The sequence below is a fragment of the Cnephaeus nilssonii genome (assembly GCF_951640355.1).
Source record: "Cnephaeus nilssonii genome assembly, chromosome: 20".
NCBI lineage: Eukaryota > Metazoa > Chordata > Mammalia > Chiroptera > Vespertilionidae > Cnephaeus > Cnephaeus nilssonii.
Window position 1 is genome coordinate 7,239,369 of NC_137091.1, and position 18,744 is coordinate 7,258,112.

The 18,744-nt window shown below is 58.5% G+C and overlaps 1 protein-coding gene across 1 annotated transcript; it reads left to right on the top strand.

The window, feature by feature from the left end:
• Nucleotides 1-43: 43 nt before the first annotated feature.
• On the top strand, nt 44-17,290 carry SHCBP1 (SHC binding and spindle associated 1). The gene is made up of 13 exons (XM_079759602.1): nt 44-985; nt 3,584-3,751; nt 3,910-4,025; nt 5,362-5,570; nt 6,033-6,125; nt 9,158-9,391; nt 9,683-9,851; nt 10,097-10,217; nt 12,600-12,731; nt 13,848-13,966; nt 14,594-14,680; nt 14,958-15,099; nt 16,312-17,290. The coding sequence occupies exons 1-13, from the start codon at nt 877-879 to the stop codon at nt 16,635-16,637; spliced, it is 2,025 nt and encodes a 674-aa protein (XP_079615728.1). The 5' UTR covers nt 44-876; the 3' UTR covers nt 16,638-17,290.
• Nucleotides 17,291-18,744: the final 1,454 nt, after the last annotated feature.

Sequence of the window (18,744 nt, forward strand, 5' to 3'; positions counted from 1 at the left end):
AAGACTGCTCAGCCGCTGTCACCAGCAGGTTCCTGCCTCATCACACCTGGTGTCCCGGTGGCCTCTGCTGTCGCTGGCCTCTGTCATGGCCGGCACAGGCCCTCAGGGCGGCTGCTGGAGTTCAGCTGGTTTCTGATGCTCACTGTGCTGGGTTAAATTGGGTGCTACTTACCTTTTTGTATTTTTATTTATTTTAACCTTTCTTCTTGGTGACTGTTTCCTCATCTGTATTCCTGGCCTCAGAGGACGGTTTTTGAATCTTGAATGAGGATGCAGGGAGTGTTCTGTGCACAGTGCTCAAACGCTAGTGTCGTTGGAGATTATACTTGGCTTTGATGGTAAACGTGGGCAAAACACACGTTTCGTAAATTTAATTGGACATTATTTCCAAATGTGTGCGTCTGTGTAGGTGGTGAAGGAGCGGGTGGAGAGTCCTTGTGGTGAAAGGTTGGGCTAGTACACGTCCAGTGGAAGGTGGCCAGGTGAAGCCCCGGGTCACGGCACAAAGGAGGCCAACTACAGTGTGTTTTTATTGTCAACCCGATGCCTTTTCTGCTTTACCCCATGTCTGTGCACGGCTCGTTAGCATTTTGGAAATCATCCCAAATGATGGACCCATTTCAACTTTGTCCAAGTTCGGCCCAGTAAACAAAAGGCCTAGAGCTGGGCCGAGAACGGCGGTCCGCCTGGCCAGTAGGAGGCGCCCAGGCGCTGCCCGGGGCCTGGAGGCGCCTGGAGAGGGTGGGCTCCTGCGGGCTGGGGGCGGGCGGGCACGCAAGCTTCCCTTTGATTGGTCCGAGCGCCGCGGCCTGCTGTCCAATCAGGAGTGCTGTGTCTTCACGCAGCCGGGCTGGGCGGCGCCCGCGGACATTTGAAATGGCTGACGAGTTGCTGGCGGATTTGGGGCTGGGCCCGGAGGCGCTGGAGCCGGCGCCGAAGAGCACGGGCGGGGCGGCCGAGGAGGCGCCCGCACCCCTGGAGGAAGGTGAGTGCCCCGCCGCCCGGGGAACCGCCCCCGCGGCAAGCCGTGCCCGCGGACCCCGAGGCGCCTTCCGGACGGCGGGCGGGACGAGGGCCCGGGGAGCGCCCCGGCGAGTCTGGGAGGGTTCCCGGGCCCCGCGCGCGTGCCTGCGTGTCAGCCTCCCCTGTGCGTGTCCCGGCAGCCCGTGGCCGCTGCCCTTCCCGAGCGCGGAGCTGACCCCGGCCATGGCTCAGCCCTGCGGGCAGGGGGCACCCAGCACCCAGGCCCCGCTCGGCCCTCCCTCCCCCTCGGCCACGGCTCACAGCCCTGCGGGCAGGTGGCACCCAGGCCCCGCTCGGCCCTCCCTCCCCCTTCGCCACGGCTCACAGCCCTGCGGGCAGGTGGCACCCAGCACCCAGGCCCCGCTCGGCCCTCCCTCCCCCTCGGCCACGGCTCAGCACCCAGCACCCAGCACCCAGGTCTCTGCTCGCCCCCCCCCCCCCCTCCCTTGGTCACGGCTCACAGCACTCAGGCCCCGCTCGTCCCTCCCTCTCCCTCAGGGAGGTCCCACTATGTATGCCTCACGCTGGAAGCTGGCTCGGCTCTTGCGCTGACCTTTCCGTGGGACTGTGATGGGGAAACCCGCAGAGGGAGGAAAGGAAGGTGGACCTCACACCACCACGGCCCGCCTGCCCACCTGCGCCAGTCCCCGCCTTCCTTTTCGGCTTCCCCATCTGGACAGCTGCCGGGCCCTCCGAGGGGTGGAGGTGGAGGGAGTCTGTGGGAAAGGGAGCTTTCAGAGTGGCGGTGAGGAGCCGCCCTGCAGGAGTGTGGAAGCACTAGCTCCACCCCCACCCCCACCCTGCGCGTTCAGGTCGCCGCCACCCCATCCACCCGAGAGCTCCTGTGGGTGAAGAAGGGGTTCTGTGGAAAGTAACCCCACGGGGTGACAGGATCATAAACTCCTCACTGGGCAGGTCACGGCGTGCAGCCATGCCCCAGGCATATGACTGCTTTAGTGAAAGGTCTGTCTGCCTTAAGCCAGCCTCTCTGGGGGGAAAAAAAAAATAAAAAAATAAAAAAAATAAATATATATTACATATATATATATTACATATATATATTACATATATATATATTACATATATATATATATATATATATATATATATATATATATATATACACACACACACATATATATTAGAAGCCCGGTGCACGAAATTCGTGCACGGCGGGGGGTTGTCCCTCAGCCCAGCCTGTACCCTCTCCAATCTGGGACATCCCTCTCACAATCCAGGACTGCTGGCTCCAACTGCTTGCCTGCCTGCCTTCCTGATTGCCCCTAACCGCTTCTGCCTGCCAGCCTGATCACCCCCTAACCACTCTGCTGCCAGCCCGGTTGATGCTTAACTGCTCCCCTGCCAGCCTGTTTGCCCCCAACTTCCCTCCTCTGCCAGCCTGGTCATCCCTAACTGCCCTCTCCTGCAGGGTTGATCACCTCCAACTGCCCTCCCTTGAAAGCCTGGTCCCTCTCAACTGCCCTCCCTTACAGGCCGGGTGCCTCCCAACTGCCCTCTCCTGCTGGCCATCTTGTAGTGGCCATCTTGTGTCCACATGGGGGCAGTATCTTTGACCACATGGGGGCAGCTATATTGTGGGTTGCAGTGATGACCAATCTGTATATTACTCTTTTATTAGATAGGATAGAGGCCTGGTGCACGGGTGGGGGCCAGCTGGTTTGCCCTGAAGGGTGTCCCGGATCAGGGTGGGGGTTCCCTTGGGGCGTGGGGCAGCCTAAGCGAGGGGCCTGTGGTGGTTTGCAGGCCGGCCACGCCCCCTGGCAACCCAAGGGGAGGCCCTGGTATCTGGAATTTATTTTCCTTCTACAATTGAAACTTTGTAGCCTGGAGAGGAGCCAAGCCTGCTGCTCCCTCCGGGGCGGCAGCCATCTCTGTGGCAGTTAACTCACCTTCTACAATTGAAACTTTGTAGCCTTAAGCGGGTGAGCCCGGCCAGGGTGTGCGGAAAGCTTTGCTTCCCCTGTTGCCGCCGGCAACCCTGGCCTGCTCTCTCAAGCTCCATTCTGCCGCCATTTGTTTGAATTTGTTTACCTTCTATAATTGAAACTTTGTAGCTTGAGTGGAGGCTTAGGCCTGCAACAGCTATGGAAAGCTTGGCTTGCTCTGTTACCTGGGAAACCTTGCTCACTGTGGCTGTAACCATCTGGGATTGGAGTTAATTTGCATACTCGCCCTGATTGGCTGGTGGGCGTGGCTTGACTGGTGGGAGTGGCTTATGTAGCAGAGTGATGGTTAATTTGCATATTACCATTTTATTAGAGAGGATTTTATTAGAGAGGATATGAGACCTCAGGTGATCTCCACTTAATTCAGTGGCAGGTGCCTCCTGGGGAATCTCAGAAACAGGCCTGGCCCAGGAGGGGCTCAGGGTCTTGCTGTCTGAAGGAGAACTTGGGGTTTGAGGTGTGAACCGGGTTCTGCAGCGACGGGGAGAAAAGCGAGTCTGGGCTGTGGGAGCTGAGCCAGGGCCAAAGGGGAAGCGGCCTGTGAGCTCCGAGGGCCGGGGTTGCTGGCCCGCTGATGTGGGTGGTTCTTTCAGGTTCGTCCCAAGACGGAGATTCGAGCAGCGACTGCAGGCGGGAGGACAGCCCAGGGTCCCGGTTACCCCACTTTGTGCTGCAGGGGAAGACCCATTTCCCGGAAATGTTCCAGACCGGCCACCTCCTGTTCTACGAGCGGTTCAGAGCCTACCAGGACTACATCCTCGGTGAGCCGCGCTCTCTGCCTCTCCGTGTCCCAGGCGCTGTCTGTGTGGGGCCCTCCCACAGCCAGTGGCCCAATGGGCCCTTGACCCCCCTCCGTGCGTGGCCTTGCCCACCCCCTGCCGGGCTCAGCCTCAGTGCCCGCTGTGTTTTCTCTCTGCAGCCGACTGCAAGGCCTCCGAGGTGAGAGAGTTCACGGCCGAGTTCCTGGAGAAGGTTCTGGAACCGTCTGGGTGGCAGGCGGTCTGGCACACCAACGTGTTCGAGGTGCTGGTGGAGGTAAATTTCATGCCCTCGTTGAGCTCCCGTTTGCCTCTCGCTAAAAGCACTTCCTTTCAAGCTGTTATGGCCAAAGCCTGGTTCTTAATTAAAGTTTATGAGCCGATTGAAACTAGCCTGTCTTTCCCATCTAATCGCCCGAGTGTGTGGAGTTTGCACATTTAAAGACACCTGACGGGGAGTTGCCAGGGAATCGGGGTGGCCGACCCCCCAGGATCCTTGGGCAGGGGTACCTGGATGATATACCCAGCAAGTGGAGGAGGGATTTGAGACCGCTTCGGAAAGGAAGTGGCCTCATGAAGCCAACGGGGTTTCAGTTTTTTTTTTTTTTTTTACCTCAGTGGCAGCCCATTAAATAGCTGGAGCCAAATAGGCATTTTAGAAACTAGCCTGGTGTTTTGCCTGGCAAATCTGTGGATAGGCGGTTAATCTTGTGATAATGTGTCCCGTTGCAGAGAGGAAAAGCAATCTCATTTTTCAACCGACTGGGCCTTTTCCATGGAATTGGCGCTCTAATTACAGCTGTGGAGTTATCTCCGTGTTTGTTAACTGGGCCACAAAAACCCTGTTAAACTCAAACGTGAAACTGGGGAGTCTCAATGCAAGACATGGTGCAGCTCCCGTGGACAGGGACGGCCCAGGCTGCGGGGGCGCGGGGCAGTGTTTCGTTCTGGGTTATGCTAACATCCTTGGTTGCAGCTCAGGCCTGTCAATTAGGTTAAGATCACCCCACCTCCCCCTCGTGCCCCTCTCGCCCAGTCAGTCATTGCTTTATAAGAGGAACGTGCCATTCTTCAGCTTAAAGCCTCGGACGCATTTACCAAAGGCCTGGTCTGGCTTTCCGGCTCCTCCCTGCTGGAGAGCACGTCAGATGCAGGCCCCTTCCCATGCGCTTCGCTCCTGGTCTCCTTGCCCCTCTCTCACCTCGTCTCCTGCTGCTCCCCCCACCTGCTGCCATTTCCTTCCTCTGGTTCCAGCAGGAAACTCGGCCTTTCTGCACCAGCAGCTGCCAAGCTGGTCTCTGCCACAGGCCCTTTGCACCTCCCCGCTCTTCAGATGGCTGCTGCCGTCTCACCCTTTCCATTGCGGCTCCCAAGTGACTTCCCTGCTAGTTAGTCTCTGCCACATACTTGTCACCATCTTGTCGGTTTGTTTCCTCCATTACAGCTTAAGCTCCATGTGGGTCAGAGCCAGGCCCGTCTTGCTTATCCTCTGAATGAGGGAAGCAGGCTCTCCACTCCCATTTTATGTTAAAAAAACACCAGCCCCTGGGTAGTGTTGAGTGTGCCTCTTCATTGTGATCTCTGTGTGTTAAGCCCCTCGTTTTAACTTTGAGGTCACGGATGTGGACTTCACAGCCCTGAAGGCCGTGGTGCGGCTGACAGACCCCTGCCTGTGCGAGTCGCATGTGGGCACCTTCACCGCAGAGTGCGTGCGGGAGCTCCTGGAGCTGAAGGGACAGCGGCTGCCCCTGCAGGAGCTGTGGGTGGTGTTCGACGGCTCCGGGGCGTTGGACCAGACAGCGCTGGCCATCGAGCACGTCAGGTGGGCGGCGCCTGGGGAAGCTGCCTGGGCCCAGGGCGGTGGTCTGTCCTCGCCGCCCCAGACCCAGCCCTCAAGCTGCAAGCGGTCGCTGCAGTAATTAAAACAGTCAAAGGCAGGGGAATCATTTTTACATTTGAAAAATGTAAAGAAATGCTTAAAATGCTGTTTCGGAGGTAATTTCAGACTTACAGAAAAGATGAAAATAGTACAGAGAATTCCTGCGCCCCACTATCCCCTCCCACAGGCAGTCAGTGATGGTTCAGGTACAAGGACGTCCTAGCAGAGCCCGCCTGGAGACACTGTGTGGCCCGTTCAGAAAAGGGCTGTGGCCTCGACCACACGTGCAGGCAGCCCAGCGTTTTCTCCCGTGGGGGATGGGCTGTGGGTTTTCCTTCGCTCCACCCTCCAACCCCCCGCCTGGAGCCAGGGGTTGAACTTGAATGGTACTGGTTTCCGCTTCAGGTTTTTCTACCAAAACATTTGGAGGAGCTGGGATGAAGAGGAGGAGGACGAGTACGACTACTTTGTCCGCTGTGTGGAGCCTCGACTGAGACTGTGAGTGTCCACTCGCGACCTTTAACTTGACCTGTGGTCCAACTTGACCTGTGGGTTAACTTGACCTGTGGGTTAATTTGACCTGTGGGTTAACTTCACCTGTGTGTATGTGTGCTCCAGGGGCCCAGACAGAAATAGGCTGCCAGATGTACAGAACTGTCACCCGTTGGCAATTCTGCGATGAAGCTTGAGGTGTGGAGAAACCTACTTGCAGTGTTTATAGACTGAGTGTAAAGCAGGGAGTTCAAGAACATCTACGTTAACAGCTCAGTGTTTGCAGATCTGAATAAAACTTGAGCTAATGTGTTAAAAACAACCTTTTTTGTTAAATTCAAGGACAATTATTTGAGAAACAGTGAAATTAGCTGAATTGTAGAAGACTTCCTTCTAAAGATGTGGCTTTGCTGTCCGTTCCCACAGTAAGACGCCTACTAGACTTACCTCGGGAAGCTTTGCCGGGTTCCTGTCCTCAAATATTATTTGACATATGGACGAAAATGTTAATAGTACTGAATCAGATTCTTCTTCTAATGTATTTTGGGAGGAAAAACCCTTTCACACAAAAATACCCCAAATCACCACCATTCCACCCAAAAGCTGTTCTGCACTTGCCAAATGTGGCATTTAGCGGTCCACTAGATGGCGCTCTAACACCGTTCATTTCCCTCTGCTGGGCCTTGAAAAAGGAAATAAAATTGGGGCGGGCACTCCCAGGGAAGAAGAGTTTGTGGGGATGACTTCCCCTGGTGAGAGGACTTGGTTACGCAGGACCTGGCAGCAAGCCCTGACGTGTGGGCCTGCTTGTAGGTGTGGAGAAACAGCCCGTAGGACAGCCACATTCACAGGATGAAGATGGAAAGTGATGCAAAGCCCCAGCCCTTCCTCACAGGAGGCACATGGAACGAAATCACGTGCGACTCGCACAGGCAGGGGTCTGTCAGCCGCACCACGGCCTTCAGGGCTGTGAAGTCCACATCCGTGACCTCTGGGTCTACTTCGTTGGTAGTAAGAAAAGAGTGTTCGGAGTCTGGATCTCGCTCCCTGGGGGAGAGGGCTGGGCCTCGGGGAAGGCCTGTGTGCCCTGGGGGAGGGCTGTGTGCCCTGGGGGGAGGGCTGTGTGCCCGGGGGGGAGGCCTGTGTGCCCGGGGGGAGGGCTGTGTGCCCTGGGGGAGGGCTGTGTGCCCTGGGGGAGGGCTGTGTGCCCAGGGGGAGGGCTGCATCCCACGGGGGGAGGGCTGTGTGCCCTGGGGGAGGGCTGCACCGGGGGGGGGGGGGGGGGGGAGGGCTATAGGGGTTGGTCTCAGCACCTCAGGCGGGCCATGGTGGGTCAGTGCCACGCCAGCCCTTGGAGAAGCTCCTGTGTTTCCTGGTTCCCTTGGGCCTTCGCGGGGCAGTGCCTGGTTGGGTTCGGGGTGCACTGTGATGAGGGTGAACGCACGTGTGCGCACAGGAAGGGATTCACACACACCTGCACCACGGGCGGGCACGGGGAGAGGCCGGAGGTGTTTCTAGTTACCGAGGAGGAACTGGCACATGGGGAGGTGCTGGAATGTCCACGGCAGGCAGACTCCGTACAAAGGTCCCGGGCGAGGGTCGGCAGCGCTCAGCAGGCCCGACTCGGGGGTCACCACGGGCAAGGCTCCTCCTCTCTCATCGGAGCCGGCACCAGGCTGTGGCCCGAGACGCAGTGGGCTGCACTTCCAGGCCGCGAGTGTCCCTGAGAAGGGGCCAGCTGACGGGTACCGGGAAGGCTGAGGGACTGGTGTCCGAGTTTCAGTCTAAGCTGCATAAGTTAACACACCTCTTCCTGCAGTCAGTGGTTCAGGCTGTTTCTTGTTTGCATGCGTGTGGATTAGCCAAGCAGACGCAATCCTGGGTCTCAAGCTTCACCTGTTCGTTAACTTGAACAGCAAAGGTTATTTTGGCACCTGTTCAAACACTGAATGCTCGGGGTAATTTGATGTAAGTTTGCCGAGGGTGTGGTTCTGCTTCCCCTCATCTTAGTAGAGCGCGGCTGAGGGTGAGAGGACCCTCCTATCCCCACAACCCCACCCCCTACCCCCACAGCCCCGCCTCCTGTCCCCACAGCCCCGCCTCCTTCCCCACAGCCCCGCCTCCTGTCCCCACAGCCCCGCCTCCTTCCCCACAGCCCCGCCTCCTGTCCCCACAGCCCCGCCTCCTTCCCCACAGCCCCACCTCCTGCCTCACAGCCCCACCCCCTATCCCCACAGCCCCGCCTCCTGCCCCACAGCCCCCAGGAGCTTTACAAGCACCTGTCACTCCTGGACCCCGGTTTTACTGTCTGGGTGGCCGAGCTCCCCAGCGGTTCTCAGGTGCAGCCAAGGCGGAGAAGCCTGGACCTGACCCATATTCGAGAAAACACACTTTTAGCTGAGGAGCAGAGCAGTGACAGCAGTCTTGTCCCTCATTTCCAGATCCATGCGTTTCACGTTCCTCAACTGGATTATGCGTCCATCAGTTAGCTGTCCTCTCGCATCTAGAAGGACTTTCCTGTACTCGAGGAGGCCTAGAAATTAGTAATCAACTAAGTGCCGATACGGCTGTCTGACCCGAGGTTATTTGGTGTGAATCCCTAGTTCAGGGAGCACGGCTGTGTTCTTCTCAGACCTGGGAGGCTTCTGTTTTGAGCTCCTCTGATGGCCTCCCCGAGGGCTGTCTGCGTGATTTCCTTCCATGTGCTTCGGGTGAGGAAGGGCTGGTGCTTGGCATCACTTTTCATCTTTCATCCTGTGAATGTGGTTGTCCTACAGGTTGTTATGAGACTATTTGGGATACTTCCCTCCCCACCTCATCCCACCCCCAGACTGCCCTCTGCGACCCATTTATTAAGATTTTGAATCTAATAGACGAGAAAATAATTTATTCAGCGGCTCCACTTCCGAGGGACGGGCTCAGCCTTGCCCGCCCCCAGCCCCACGCGGGAAGTGCGTCCCTGGGCCTCTGAGTGCGTGGCCAGCTCAGTGGCCGGACGTGTCCGTGGGGAGGGGCTCAGCCTGCTTTCGAACTTGCAGGCACTATGACATCCTGGAGGACCGCGTCCCCTCCGGCCTGGTCGCCGACTACCGCAGCCTGCTGGCGCAGTGCGAGGGCGTCTACAGGAGCTTCCTGAACCTGCGGAGCAGCCTGTCGGCCTGCGGCGCGGACTCGGAGCAGGAGAACGTCTCCATGGTGCAGGGGCTGGAGCTGTACTCGGAGCTGGAGCAGCTCAAGCAGAAGCTGAAGCTCATCGAGAACCCCTTGCTGAGGTGCGGGCCTCACCCCCTCTGCGCCTGCTGCCTGGCTTTTCTTTTAAAAAAATATGTTTCAGGGGAGAGGGAGAGAGAAACATCAATGATGAGAGAGAATCATGGATCGGCTGCCTCCTGCACGCCCCACATCAGGGATCGAACCCGCAACCTGGGCATGCGCCCTGACCGGGAATTGAACCATGACCTCCTGGTTCATAGGTCGATGCTCAACCCCTGAGCCACGCAGGCCGGGCCTCCTGGCTTCTTTCCTACAGACCGTGCTGCTCACAGCTCCCTGCTTCCTTCCAGGTACGTGTTCGGTTATCAGAAGAATTCTAACATCCAAGCAAAGGGCGCCCGTCCGCGTGGTCAGAAGGTCACCCACGTGGTGTCCTCCACCATGGTGACGGGGCTGCTGCAGGCCCTGCTCAGGGACCGGCTGTGTCAGGAGCCGGGTGCGGAGGACATGGAGGTCCAGGTGAGGAGGGTTTCTTGCTTGGGGGGCTTCCCCCTTGCTCATCAGGTTCCCCTGAGTCTGCAGAGCGACGGGACCAGAGCTGGTGTCTGTGCCGCGGGCAGTGACGGCCCTGCCTTGGTCGGCACTCGGCAGGTGCGCCCTGGCACACAGTGACAGCACGGGATGCTCCGTGTGTGGGGACCCTTTAGAGGGAAGTGTGGGACCCAGAAACCCTCGGGTCGCACTATGTCCTTGCTGCCTTCTAGTTCCACAGTGACCCGCTGTTGGCCATCAACGCCTGCTATGAAGGCGACAGGGTGATCGTCTGTCCTGGTCGCTACGTGGTGCAGGGCGCCGTCTCCATCGCTGACTCCATCGAGCTGGAAGGTGAGTGGGACTTCAGAAACGGGGACCGCGCCTTGTGGGATGGAGCTTCCAGAGGAAATGCGCTGTTAGCCCCTCGATTTCACACATGAAGGACCGACCTGGTGTCTGAGCAGCGGGGGGTGTTCTCTGTGGCATCGTGTGTTGGAGGACACGCCGGGGAGGAAAAGGCCACAGGCACTGGCTAGGGTGGGTCAGTGGTTAGAGCTCAGCCCATAAACCAAAGGGTCACAGGCTCGATTCCCAGTCAGGGGCACACACCCAGTTGCAGGGTCGATCCAAGGCACCTGTGTGAGGCAACCAGTCATTGGTTCACATCCACGTCTCCCTCCCGCTCTCTCTCTCTCCTCTTCCCTGCCCTCCACTCTAAAAAGATCCCTGGGAAAATATCCTGGGTGTGGATTAACAACAAGGAAAGACTACTTTCCAGATTGTAGGAGGTGCATGGGCAGGAAATCTGGTTTCTAGAATAAAAAATATCCCATCAATATGTTTTTAAAAATACATTTAAAAATATTACTTTACGTGTTGCTTATTTTTATTCCATAAATGTTTGTATATATTGGTGCATTATTTTAAAAAGTTTAGCTTATTTAAAAAAAAAAAGTTTAGCTTATTTAAAAAGAATTGACCTCAGAGAGGAAGGAAGAGGGAGAGAGAGAGAGAGAAACATCCATGATGAGAAAGAACCATGGATCAGCTGCCTCCTGCACGCCCCCCACTGGGGAACGCAACCCGGGCCTGTGCCCTCCTGGTTCCTAGGTGGAAGCTCAGCCCCTGAGCCACGCCGGCCAGGCAGTGCTCTGGCACGCTCAGGGAGAGGCCTGGCTTCAGGCTGCCGTGCGGCCGTTCACCTCGGTCCTGTGTTTCCCTAATGTGTCAGATTGACTTGCACCTGTTCAGCCATTCACCCAAGAGCGTCATGTCGGCAGTAAAGCCTGGGACGCAGTCCTCCATCACTGTGGGCCTCACAGCTGTTCGAGGGCGTCGATGCGTCCGTCCTCTGTCTTCATCTTGTCAGAGTTCCTGATGGCAGTGAGGCGCTCATTCCTGGTTCACCTGCTCAGCACCGCCCTCTGTGTAATCCGCCGTGTCCTCCCTCCCGAGCCCACACGCAGGGGCGGTTGTGAATAGCACACCTGCGGGCAGGTCCCGCAGCAGGAGGCTTCAGCGGGAAGAGCAGGGGCAGAGATCGGGCTGGATCCCAGCTCTGCCTGGGCTGTAGGAAGTTACCGTGTGGCGGCCACAGCGCCGCAGGTGGCGTAGGAATTCGGACAGTTCTGCGTAACCGGCTCATCTGCTCCCGGGCATTTCCGAGTCGGGGCAGTCGGTGGTCCATCGCTGGTGTGAGTGTGGAGTATGATTGAGGCTTATCTGACGCTGACCTGTCGGCAGCCACGTCTGTAACGAGGCGTGCGAGGGCCCGCCGTGTGCAGGTGCTCGCCATGCGTGTGAGGGCTGTCCTTGCTGAGAACTCATTCACTTGGGTGATGGTTTTATACTTAAACTGTTAAGAATACATGTTTATGTCAGAATCTCAGCTTGTCTCACTATGGCGTTTTTTTAATGTTTAAATTTTTCTGATGATAAAGGCGATTGTGGGAAATGTGCAAACACGTTCAGATTTGCAGAGATCGATGGTTTCCAGTGGCTAACAAGGTCAGCCTGGTTTTCCCAGTAGCTAAACGTCCCCTACGTCAGTTTGTCAGGTTTTTTATTGTTGTTAATCCTCACCCAAGGATATTTTTTCCATCACTTTTTAGAGAGAGTGGAAGGGAAGGGAGGGAGGGAGAGGAGAAACATTGACATGAGAGAGACATTGATTGGTTGCCACCCAAACTCACCTCATCCAGATGGGGAGAAGCCTGCAACTGAGGTACGTGCCCTGGAATCGAACCTGAGGCCCTTCAGTGCCCAGGCCGACACTCCAACCACTGGGCCACACCAGCCAGGACTGTGTCGGATTTTGAGTCAGTCTGTTTAAGAGAATATTAACATCAGATAATCTTGAAAACTTCTCAGGCTTTCTGAAACAATTGTATTAGAAGAATAGAATCGTAGAGTTGGCAAAAAATGATGTGTCACATGCTTTAGAGCCCTTGGGCCCAGGTGAGCGCGCGGATTCGTTATTTTTTATAGCAGATTTGTAAGTGCCGAGCTGTCTGAGGTGGTTATCGGGTGGTGTTTCTGATATGGAGGCACGTTGAGGAGATTATTAGAATTGTGTCTACTCTGGCTTACATGGAACCAGGTATGTGGGAGAGAGTTCCGTTTTATTTCAGGGCAGCTGGGTGCCTGGCCACGTATTGTTAGGAGGCATCTGACGGAGCCGTTGGTGTTCGGACGCTTCCCGCCCCCACGCTAGCAGCTCGCTCTCTTCCTCAGGGTACGGGCTGCCCGATGACATCGTGATAGAAAAGAGGGGCAAAGGGGACACCTTCGTGGACTGCTCGGGCGCGGACGTGAAGATCTCCTGCATGAAGTTTGTCCAGCACGACGCCGTGGAGGGGATCTTAGGTGAGTCTCAGTGCTCGTGTCCGCTGGGTCCGGCTTTGAGGCCACCACGTCTCCCGCAGGCAGCCCAGGAGCCCCAGGTCAGTCCAGGAACCCCCAGGAGTCCCAGGAGGTCAGTCCAGGAACCCCTGGGGGCCCCAGGTCAGACCAGGAACCCCCGAGAGTCCCAGGAGGTCAGTCCAGGAACCCCCGGGAGTCCCAGGAGGTCAGTCCAGGAACCCCCGGGAGTCCCAGGAGGTCAGTCCAGGAACCCCCGGGAGTCCCAGGAGGTCAGTCCAGGAACCCCCGGGAGCCCCAGGAGGTCAGTCCAGGAACCCCCGGGAGCCCCAGGAGGTCAGTCCAGGAACCCCCGGGAGCCCCAGGAGGTCAGTCCAGGAACCCCCGGGGGCCTCAGGTCAGTCCAGGAACCCCCGGGAGCCCCAGGAGGTCAGTCCAGGAACCCCCGGGGGCCTCAGGTCAGTCCAGGAACCCCCGGGAGCCCCAGGAGGTCAGTCCAGGAACCCCCGGGAGTCCTAGGAGGTCAGTCCCGGAACCCCCGGGAGCTCCAGGAGGTCAGTCCAGGAACCCCCGGGGCCCCAGGAGGCTGGTTAGTATGTATGCCGCATGCTGGCCTACGGAGCCCATTCCAGCGTGTGCAGTCCCAGCCTGTCCTTGCCCGCTGGCAGTTAAGTGTGGGTTTCTGTGTGACCCTTTTTTCTTCTAAAACATCCTGAGACCGCCATCTGTGTCCCTCATGTCCAGGGCAGCCCTAGATGCACGCTAGCCGTCTTCACCAGTCGCTAGTGTTTGTTTCCTGGGCTCCGCGGCCCCTTTCCTCCTTGAATTGGCCCAACGGGCTCAGGAAAGTGACTGTCTGATACCTTTTTTATTTTTATTTTTTTAATCAAAAGTGCTTTTAGCTCGATGTTGCATTTCTGAGGCCCAGTCGCTCTTGTTTAAGCAGCTGCTTTTAGGGTTAGATGGCGGCTAAAGCAGCCATTGCTTACGCGTTTTGAATTTGTAAATCCCGTAATGAAGTGTGAGTACAGCTATCGAGCGATACTCAGCCCTCCGGGGCCACCCGGGGCCACTTCTCGCGTTGGCGAGTTCTCCCTGAGCGTGTCGCGTGTCCCCTCCCAGTCATCCACCGGGGCAGGACCACCGTGGAGAACTGCGTGCTGCAGTGCGAGACCACCGGCGTGACCGTGCGCACCTCCGCGGAGCTCGTCATGAAGGCCTCGGACCTGTGCGGGGCCAAGGTGTGTGCCCTCCCCTGTCCTGGGGGGCGTGACTGTAGCGCCGGCCGGAGGAGGAAGAGTAGCCGCACACCCGCTCCGGGACACGGACGGGCACCACAGCGCTGAGTAAGGGGGAGGGGGCCATGCTGGGGCCGCGTTCATTCAGTGCCGTCCACGAGCTAGGTGAGCTGGTTTCTGGTGGCCGTTCTTCACCACGTTGAGGGGATTCTCTGTTCCTGTTTTCTGAGGATTTTTGTAATGAATGTGTGTTGCCTTTTGTCAGATGTGTCTTCTGCATTATTTGATACGGTCCCATGGTGCTGATTGATCGATCGATTGATAGAATCAGAAACCGGATTTGTCCAGAGTGAGAGTGGAACCCTAGTGAAGGGCAGACACTTTAGCCAGTGTTGTGTGTACAGACGTGTGTGCATGTGTATGTGTGTGTGCATGTGTGGTCTCGGAGAGTGATGAATGATGGACCGCTTCCTGGCAATGGAGCATAGGCAGCGTCACTAGAAATACAATATTTTCTAGGAAAGCTTTCTCCTTGCACTTTGCACTCACTCTGTCAGGCTAAGAAATGGTGGCAGTGACTCGTGGTCCTGCCTTTCACAAAGGGCTGTCGTGCCTTGCCTTGCGGTCTAGGGGGCTGGTGTGGAGATCTACCCCGGCAGCACGTGCTCCCTGAGTGACAGCGGGATCCACCACTGCCGGGAGGGCATCCTCATCAAGGTGAGCCCCTCCCCCGCCGGGCGTCCCCGCAGGCGGGGGTTACTGCTTCCCTGTGGCTCTGGTGTTCCCATTGGGAGAAGCGGGAACAGTACGGGGTTTCGGGGCTGCAGACACCTGGGTGCAGGGCTCTCTGAGGAGTCTTGTGTGCGGCCTGAGGGGCAGGGGCTGCGTCCCTCGCTGGCTGCCCCTTAGGTTTGGGATAGCCCAGGAGCTGCGGTGGTGAGGCAGGCGGCGGTGACCGGGACCGTGGTTCACACGCCCGTCATCGTTGTCACAGGACTTCTTAGATGAGCATTACGACCTTCCCAAAATCTCCCTGGTGAACAACATCATCCACAACAACGAGGGGTACGGCGTCGTCCTGGTGAAGCCGAGAATCTTCTCTGACCTGCAGGAAAACGCCCAGGGCGGAGCCGAAGGTAGGCGCAAGTGCCTCCCGAGAGCCTCCTGCCCACTGTCTGTCTTGGCAGCAGAGCTGGCTGACTCAGTGGGACGTGCATGGAGTCCAGGCTGAGCCGATCCTGCGGTTCTCAGTTGTGAGAAGGGTGGAGCTTGGCCTGGTGGGGAGGCCTCGTCCTCTGGGGCCGCTGCAGCTTGCTGTGTCTTCAGGGTTCTGTAGGTCAGAGTGCAGTGGGCGTGGCCCAGGGTTCTGTAGGTCAGAGTGCAGTGGGCGTGGCCCAGGGTTCTGTAGGTCAGAGTGCAGTGGGCGTGGCCCAGAGTTCTGTAGGTCAGAGTGCAGTGGGCGTGGCCCAGGGTTCTGTAGGTCAGAGTGCAGGGGGTGTGGCCCAGGGATCTGTAGGTCAGAGTGCAGGGGGTGTGGCCCAGAGTTCTGTAGGTCAGAGTGCAGTGGGCATGGCCCAGGGATCTGTAGGTCAGAGTGCAGTGGGCGTGGCCCAGGGTTCTGTAGGTCAGAGTGCAGGGGGCGTGGCCCAGGGATCTGTAGGTCAGAGTGCAGTGGACATGGCCCAGGGATCTGTAGGTCAGAGTGCAGGGGGTGTGGCCTAGGGTTCTGTGGGTCAGAGTGCGGGGGTCTCACAAGGCCGCTGTGAGGTGTCAGCCGAGGGCTGTGACCTGAAAGTTCCGGGGGAAGATCATCTGAGCTGGTTCCTGCTGTTGGCAGAATCCGTTTCTTGAGGGTGTAGGCCTGAAGTCTCCGTTTATGTTGGCTGTTGGCTGGGGATCATGCTCAGCCAGTCGCAGGTCCGGCCACACGACCCCTATCTTGGCAGCAGGGACCTCCCTCCGGCGAATCTCTCTTCGTGCTTCCTTCTCCCATGGGGCCCGTGGGGTTAGGTCCACACACCCATGTATCTCCTAAGATCCAATGATTAGTAACCTCAATGGCCCGACCCTTGTGCCCTTTAACAGTTAAACGTCACAGCCGGGGCCAACATCCGGGAGCCAGCGAGCTCCTGACAGTGCTGAGCGGAGGGCGACGGGACAGAAGGGGCCGTGAGTGAGGAGGTTCAGGAGGAAAGAGTCCCCTTGGCCACCCTGTCTGGGGCTCAGGGACCGTGTCTGAGGACCAGGCCCCGGCGCGCTGGGACTCGGGGCGGTCAGTCTGCCGCCTCCAGTGGCGGGAGCCTCGGCCGTGGAGTGCCTGTCTCAGTCGGGCTCCTTTGTTTCTCCAGAAAACAAAGCACTTAGAGCGCAGCCGCCGGGGGAGGCCGCCGCAGCCGCGGGCGTGGACCCAGAGGAGCTGATGGAGGGCCCGGCCCGGAAGGGGGGGCTGCGCGCAAGGCCCGGGCCCCCTGGGCAGCTGGAAGGCAACTGCGAGATCGTCAGCGAGCTGGTGGCCGCCTCCGCGCAGAAAGGGCAGCTGAGGAAGAAGCGGCTGAGCGAGCTGGGCATCACGCAGGCGGACGACACCCTCATGTCCCAGGGCATGTTCGTGGCCATCGCCGAGAACCAGTTCAAGTGGAACGGGAAGGGCAGCTTTGGCACGTTTCTCTTCTGACCGCGGCGGGGGCTTTGCACACGCACCCAGGCCCCGCTGCACCACCGCTCGCTCCCTGCTTCACGCTCGCTGGGCTCGCTGGGACCCGGTGGGGTGGGGACCCTACCTGCAGGTGCACGGACGCTCCCTCTCTACGAAGGCGGTGGCATCATGTGATCCCCGTCCAGACGGGCTCCACGGTTCTCTGACCCTGAGCCTGTCACAGCCCCGGGCGTAAGCGCACTTCCCCTGGCTCTCCCGAGGAGCCAGGCTGGGGCGCAGGGCGGGCACGAGGGCCCGTCGCCCTGGAACGTGCAGTCCCCTGCGGTGCCCTCTGACCCGGGGCAGCGTGTCCGGCCCCTGCTGAGTTTGCACAGCACCCCTCTCAGGGGAGCAGCTCTTCCACGGGCGGCCCGGCCTCGTCAGACTGCGGCTGGGTGTGGGGGCTGTGTGCGTACGTGGCGCTGAGAGCAGACGTGGAGCGCCGACGAGCGTGGATGCGTGAGAAGGCGCTCCTCGTGTAGCAGTGTTCTGATCCGATTTTCACCCAGGGGTCACCTACAGACAGGTCAGCTCTGCAGTCTGTCATGTAAAAGCCAGCTTTAAAGATATTTATATTAAAAAGGTTAAATGTTACATTAATATACGAACGATTAAAGTGATACTGATGACGGAATCGGATCTTGTGTTTTCCCAAGTGCGGGGGCCGGGGCGCACCTGGGCGGCCCTGTTTGTGCCCGCGCAAGGAGGGCTTAGAGTTTCAGGACCAGCATCCCTCTCCTCAGGGCGGGGCGGCTCTACCTGGACACAGTGTAACTCCTTCGGGCGCTGTTAGATGTGGGGGTGCGGTCACCTCTGAGGACCGGAGAGGCACTTTCCTTCAGTCTCGAGACCCTGCGGCAGACGTGCTGCCGAGGGATTCTGCGCCCCCTGGAGCCGCGTACGGACTCCAAGCCATTGACTCAACTTGGAAGAATCAGATTGGCTTCTGGGCATTTCCGCTCTGTCCTGCAGTTTAGGTTCTGCCCAGCGTCTGACGGCCGAGTGTCAGGAGAAGGACGGGTAGGTGAGCGAGTCCACACGCCCTCGAGCTGTTCAGAGCTGGATGTTCTCCCGACTTCATTTCCACCTAGTTCAGTCTCAGCTTCTGTCCACCTTTCTTTAAGTATTTTTATTGATTTCAGAGAAGAGGGGGAGGGAGAGAGAGAAGCATCCATGGATCAGCTGCCTCCTGCACGTCCCCCACGGGATAGAGCCCGCCACCCGGGCCTGTGCCCTGACCAGGAATCGGACCGTGAGCTCCTGGTTCATAGGTCGGCGCTCAACCACGGAGCCGCACCCGCCGGGCTGTCCTGCTTGTTTCCACGGGTGTGAACCTCAGGACCAGACTGGTTGACTTTTAGCTGCTGACGAGAGGGTCTGCTGGCTCGGGACGCTGGTGCCCGCTCTGCGGCTCCGGAGGAGAGGCTGATGGGAACCGGCAACGCTGGACAGGCCTCGCACACGACATTAACTGCGTGGTCGCATGCGGAAACGGAGAGCGCAAGAGCAAATGGGCGGCATCCAGGCCCCGGAAATGGCCAGAGGGGGAGCTCTCTGGAGGCACCTCCACGCTCAGGCTCCGCCAGCCCAGGGGCACAGGGCCATGCACACGCCTTCCCCAGCCCCCTGTACCCAGGACGGGGCGGCCCTGGCCAAACCCAACCATCCTTAGCAGCGAGGAGCCCCGCCTCTTGGCTGGTGAGCAGAGACCTCCAGGACAGTGGGCTGTTTGCCAGCCCAGGGTTGGCCTGCCTGGGGCTCGGGCCCAGCCCCTCCCACGGCCGAGACCCCTTCCCAGGGGTGGGCAGGTGGGCAGGCGGCCTGGCGGAGCCGGAGAGATTTGGAAGTGAGCCGAACTTGGCCCCAGCCGGGCTCTTCCTGTGGAGAGAATTGATCTGCATTCATATCCAGCAGAAGGGCCTGAATGCTGCCTCAGGTGGCACGCGCCACTCCCCCAACGAGGCCGCCACCGGCACGCACCGCACCCGGAGGGGAGGAGGGCCAGAGGGCTGGAGGCGGGGCTCAGGGTGCCTCTGAGCTGGCCGCTGCCTCCTCTCCCAGCAGAGACCCAAGCTCCAGGGTAGGG

Bases quoted from the DNA above. Each gene is read 5' to 3' on its own strand.
- SHCBP1 (XM_079759602.1), top strand. From the start codon at position 877: ATGGCTGACGAGTTGCTGGCGGATTTGGGGCTGGGCCCGGAGGCGCTG. The intron at 5,571-6,032 runs GTGGGCGGCGCC...TTTCCGCTTCAG, and splicing joins CTGGCCATCGAGCACGTCAG to GTTTTTCTACCAAAACATTT. The intron at 14,681-14,957 runs GTGAGCCCCTCC...TCGTTGTCACAG, and splicing joins GGGAGGGCATCCTCATCAAG to GACTTCTTAGATGAGCATTA.